This window comes from Olea europaea, chromosome 5 (assembly GCF_002742605.1).
Source record: "Olea europaea var. sylvestris chromosome 5, O_europaea_v1, whole genome shotgun sequence".
Taxonomy (NCBI): domain Eukaryota; kingdom Viridiplantae; phylum Streptophyta; class Magnoliopsida; order Lamiales; family Oleaceae; genus Olea; species Olea europaea.
The window spans coordinates 3,386,457-3,392,435 of NC_036241.1; the positions used below are offsets into that span (position 1 = coordinate 3,386,457).

Genomic DNA, 5,979 nt, shown 5'->3' on the forward strand with positions numbered 1-5,979 from the left:
CTAATTAATAGACAAATTCGAATACAACTAAGAAACTGCAAAAACGAAAAAAATACTCTTAAATTAATTTTAAAAAAAAAAAAGCTAAAATGGTCCTTGAAAGGATGAAATTTGACCCTGAGATTTCGACGATGGAAAAATTGTAGAAAACAGAAAAATGCTCCCGAATTGCATTGCTTCCGTAAATTTTACATCGAGTTGAAAGTCACGCACATTTTTATAGGTCCTTATTTATTATCTTTTTCAAATGGTTTATGATTTTCTCTTCTAATTGTTTTGCATCATAGTCAATTTTTGAGTTTTCAAGTTTAGTCTAAAACCTAGTTCAAACTTTCCCATGATTTCACTAATTTTGTGTATTGTTTAACTGCAAAAATTTAATGAGGTTTGCAACGTTGATACCAGTTCAAAAAATTACCCATTACTTCTACATTTGTTCTGCTCTATGATATCTTTTAACATTTTGTTCTTATTCATACAATAGTTACTTTTTGTAGCAGTGGTTCGAGTCATCTATGTGCTACGATGTGAAATAAGTGTCAGCCACGTAAAAGGCTATAAATAAAATAGATATTGATATAAGCTAGCCTAAAGAACCACCCCCAACGACAAATGAGACGGGTCACTACACGCTGATGCAAGGCCATCGACCCCCGGGAGTTACCTATGTTGCCACCCCAACACTTAGTCAAAAAATCTCAGGTAAACTGACAAAGCTCCATGGCAGTTATTATGGGCACAACCTCCAGGCAGGAAGTTAGAGACCCCCCACCCAGAACGTGGGAAAGTCAACGTAGGACACGTGGCACCATGATCGCCCGACACTCACCCGACTTCCAGCACCTACAAATACCCTCGAAGGCAACACAGGTATGAGAATTGACATTTTTTAGCCATCTAAATTCCATCTAAATTTTTCCTAACGCAAAAACTAATTCTCACGCTGAAGGTAAAACGGGGGACAAAGCCCTGCCCTTCATTTTTTAGGTCATACACGCCCGTCAAAACAGTAAGGACGGCAAAGGTTAGCAAGTGGACAAGGAGATATCTTTTTTTCACCATTTCATTGGAGCCGTCTGTGGGAATTTTCTTCCATTGAAAACCAATGCCATGTCAAGAAGACGACCAAAAAGTGATACGCGCTTAAGAACAGTAACGACGGAGACCAAATCAGAATCAGTCGCCAGGGGCCTCGACTCGTCACCGCCATCGCAGTATGTGACACAAAGCCAGTTTAGCAACCTGGGGACCCAGCTAGCGGCTAAGATGACCTTCTTGTAGAACCAAACGTAGAGAGTTTCCCTTTTCCCACATTCGGTAGAAGTCGCGCCGCCACCCCGGGAGGCGCACATAGAGTGTGGCGATACACATAGAGACACCGCCTGTCATCCAACCGGTAACAGCAGCTCTAGGGGTTACGGTCTTGTAGCCCATCCCACCTATGGCGGATCTGGAGTGAAGGATGGATGAGATAATGACACAGAAAATAGATGATGTAATATCAAAGAGAAAGGATAAGCGTAGGCAGATGGTCTTAGAAGATGACCCATTCGCTCCAGAAATCATGGCGGTCCCCTTGCTTAAGGGCTTCAAGCAACCTATGATAGAAGCTTACGATGGGGTCACAGATCCACTTGACCATCTCCAGACCTTTGTTGATTTAATGAGACTCTATGAAGCACCTAATGCAGTGATGTGTCGATCTTTCTCCCCGACCCTCAGGAGAGAAGCCAAAGACTGGGTGGCGACACTTGCCCCTCGATCTAAAACATTTGATGAACTTTCCAGAAGTTTTGTGGCATACTTCCTCAGTAGCAAAAGAAAGAGGAAGACGGCCATCGAGCTAATGTAGGTGGTCCACGAAAAGGATGAGTCTCTGCAAGAGTATTTAGCCAAATTCAGCTGAGCGACCCTTGCAATAGAGGATCTTCAAATGTCAACAGTGGTGACTAGGTTGATGAACGAAACTTGAAATTGGGCCTTCAAGATGTCACTTCCAAGAACCCTTCAGAGTCAATGCACGACCTGTTGAAAAAGAGAGACAAGTACGTTGATGCCGAGGAAGCGGAGAAGGTCACAAAACACCTCAAAGAGGGATGGGAAATGGAGAGTTACAAGCGAAAGGTAGGGGATGAGTTAAGATCTGGCAAGAAAAATAAGCCAAGAAGTGAGCAGACGGGTAGAGAAACCACCCAAGACCGACAAATCAGGCAAAAACGATAGGAGCCCATGACGTTCACCCCTTTAAATACCCCGTGCGCGAAGCTATTGATGGAGATATGAGATATGAAGGAGCTTGAATGGCCGATGCCCATGGCAACGCCACCCGACAAGAAAAACCAGGGCCAATATTATCATTTCCACAAGGATCACGGGCACGATACTGAAGAGTACCTGCAGCTAAAGGAGGAGATCGAGCGCTTCCTAAAGCAAGGGCTCTTGGGCAAATATGTGAAGGACAATCGGGGTAAACAAAAAGTGAAGGATTGTCCCCCGCCTAGGGCGGGAGTGATAAACATGATTGCAGGGAAAATAGCAGTAGGCAGAGATTCAACTTCGACGAGGAAAAGCTATGCGCGTTCTCTTGGGAACTGTTTCATCGAAAGGAAAGTGAGGTTTAGTCAAAACATCACTTTTGGGGAGGAGGATTTGGCAGGCGTAGCACACCCCCATGATGATGCTTTGGTGATAGTAGGCGACATAGCTGATTTCGACGTGAAGATGGTGCTGGTTGATGGAGGAAGTCCTACAAATGTACTTATATGGGATGCTTTTTTAGGCTTGATGATCTTTTCTAACAGGTTGAAAATAGTAACCACCCCCTTACAGGGCTTTAGAGGGGCCACAGTAATTTCGGAGAGGACCGTAGAACTCCCTGTCACGCTCAGCACATATCCAATTGCTGTGATAATTGTGGCAAGCTTCTTAGTTATCAAAATTTCCATGGCCTATAATGAGATCTACAATCGACCATTGCTGAACGTAGCTAGAGCCATCCCCTCAACCTATCATCGAGTCATGAAATTTTCGACCACCAGAGGGGTCGGGTGTGTGCGGGGGACCAACAAGCATCCAAAAAATGTTATGTCGACAGTATATCAGTCAAGGGAACACCATCGATCATGATGTTGGAGGCAGAACCTTCATAGGGGCGGATTGAACCACTTGACATGATTAAAAGGATCTCCGCATCAGATAGATGGGAGTTTAGCTTTGGGGCCAATTTGGAATCTGACGAAAAAGGAAATTGGTAAGGTGCCTGACACACAACCTAGATGTTTTCGCATGGAGCCCGAATGATATTATTGGGATCAATCCAGCCATTGCTCAACATCGCTTTGGCGTCCTCCTCAGAGCCAAACCAGTGAAGTAGAAGAAAATGAACCTCACCCCCAAAAGGCAGGAAGTAGCAAAAGCAGATGTGGAAAAGCTACTACAAGCTGGTTTCATTCGGGAAGTGCGGTATCTTGAGTGGCTAGCCAACATCGTGCTGGTAAAGAAGTCAAACGGGAAATGGTGCATGTGTGTAGATTACACCCGGCTAAATAAAGCATGCCCAAAAAACTCATACCCATTCCCCCGGATAGATCACCTAGTCGACGCCACATCGGGTCACGAATGGCTCAGTTTCCTGGATGCATTTTTTGGGTATCATCAAATTTCAATGGCCGAATTTGACCAGGAGAAGACGTCATTTATCACAGATTCTGGAACATATTGTTACATTGTGGAACATATTGTTACATAGCCATGCCGTTTGGCCTCAAAAACGCATGAGCAACCTACCAAAGGATGTGAATAGAATTTTTCAGAAATTGATTGGGAATGTCACAGAAGCTTACGTTGATGACATGGTGGTAAAAAAGTATCAAAGCCAATGACCACGCGGCCTGCCTAAAGAAAGTATTTGACGTAGCCCGACGGAATAACTTGAAGTCCAACCCGGAGAAATATGTTTTTGGCACTGTCTACGGAAAGTTCCTAAGCTTCATGATCACCCAAAGAGGTATAGAGGTGAACTCTAACAAAATATAGGTGATACTAGAGATAAAGAGCTCCACTAGTAAGAAGGAGGTCCAGCGGCTAACAGGGTTCGTGGCAGCCCTTAATCATTTTATGAGCTAGGCGATGGATAAATGCTATCGTTTCTTTAAGGCCATAAGGAGCTCCTCAAATTTCGAATGGACTCAAGAGTGCAAAGAATCCCTGAAATCCTTGAAGAGGTCACTACAATAGCCTCCAATTCTGACCAACCTATGGTCGGGGAACATACTGTGTCTCTACCTCACGGTATCACCACAGGTAATGAGCACCGTTCTTGTGAAAAAATTTCCAAAGGCACAAAAGCCGATCTACTACGTCAGTTAGGTCCTCAAAGGTGCAGAGATAAGATACAGCTGGCCGAATATCTAGTGCTCGCGTTGATTGTTGCAGTAAGGAAGCTAAGACCTTACTTTCAGTCCCATACGGTACAAGTAATGACTGACCAACCCATCAAGTAGATCCTGGATCGACTGGAAACATTTAGGAGGCTGCAGAAATGAGAAATTGAAATAAGTGAATTTGACATTGAATTTAGGCCCAGGACGGCCATAAAAGCACAAGCTTTGGCAGACTTCATTGCCGAGCTCACCATCCCAACGGAGCGTCTAGAAGGGCAACAGGCAGATTGGAAGGTTTTTGTAGACGGTTCCTCAAATGCAGAGGGATCAAGAGCAGGGATAATAATGATCATACCACACTCTGAAGAGTTGGAATACTCACTGTGCTTCGAGTTCCCCACTACCAATAACAACGTCGAGTATGAAGCAGTAATCACTAGCCTAGGTCTGGTAGCCAGGCTGGAGGTGTTGTCAGTAGAGGTATGTCGTGACTTGCAGCTAATAGTTGGGCAAGTGTTAGGGGAGTATGAAACGAAATATGGAAGGATGGCAGCATACATGATGAAAGTATGGGATCTGTAAAGATGGTTCACAAGCTTTAAAGTGACCAAGGCCCCAAGAAAAGATAATGAGTGAGCAAACGCACTGGCAAAGCTTGCATCTGGCACCCAAGGAATTTTCCACGGATAACGAATATGCAAGTCCTACAACAACCCAGCATTTAGCTTTGGGCAGAGGTGAAAAATATTGAACACAAGGAAAGTAGGATAGATCTACTGATTAGATATCTCACAGAAGATAAGGTGTCGAAAGACCCCTTTGAGGCGAGGAGGTTGAGAGCTCGAGTAGCTTCATTTACCATCATCGATGAGCAGCTCTACAAGAGGGGTCTTGCCATGCCATATCTAAAGTGCATACTCCCCACCGAAGCAAAAGATGTACTGTTTGAGGTACATACTGGGACCTGCGGTAACCACCAAAGGGCAACATCCCTTGCCTTCAAAAATTCTGTGACAAGGTTGCTATTGGCAAACTATAAACGAGGATGCCAAAGAGTTGGTACGGAAATATGACACATGCCAACATCATGGAAATTTGATCCATGTCTTAGCCGAACAGCAAGCAGCTATATTTTGGGTATGCCCATTTTTCAGTAGGGAGTGGACATTTTAGGACCTCTGCCCATGGCTAAGGAGTAGAGAAAGTTTTTGTTGGTTGCCATCGACTACTTCGCTAAATGGGTAGAAGCGGAGCCACTGGCGACCATCATGATAGCAAAGATACAGAGCTTTGTATGAAAAAATATAATATGTCGATTCAGGATACCCAAGGTATTGGTGACGGATAACGGCAGGCAATTTGATAATCATAGCTTCAAGACCTTTTGTGTAAATCATCACATCGATCATAGACTGACCTCGATCACCTACCCTCAATCGAATGGGCAAGTCGAAGTGACAAACCAAGTCATTCTTTGGGATTTGAAGGCCAGATTAGAAAAGGAGAAAGGGCTTTGGGTAGATGAGCTTCCCAATGTGCTATGGGCATATCAGACGACACCACAAGAACCGATCGGGGAGACACCATTCAGACTACC

The 5,979-nt window shown here is 44.3% G+C and overlaps 1 protein-coding gene across 1 annotated transcript; it reads left to right on the top strand.

The window, feature by feature from the left end:
* Nucleotides 1-2,286: 2,286 nt before the first annotated feature.
* On the top strand, nt 2,287-3,373 carry LOC111394141. The gene is made up of 2 exons (XM_023019913.1): nt 2,287-3,047; nt 3,256-3,373. The coding sequence occupies exons 1-2, from the start codon at nt 2,287-2,289 to the stop codon at nt 3,371-3,373; spliced, it is 879 nt and encodes a 292-aa protein (XP_022875681.1).
* The last annotated feature ends 2,606 nt before the right edge of the window (nt 3,374-5,979 follow it).

Bases quoted from the DNA above. Each gene is read 5' to 3' on its own strand.
- LOC111394141 (XM_023019913.1), top strand. From the start codon at position 2,287: ATGAAGGAGCTTGAATGGCCGATGCCCATGGCAACGCCACCCGACAAG. The intron at 3,048-3,255 runs GTGTGTGCGGGG...GAAATTGGTAAG, and splicing joins TCGACCACCAGAGGGGTCGG to GTGCCTGACACACAACCTAG.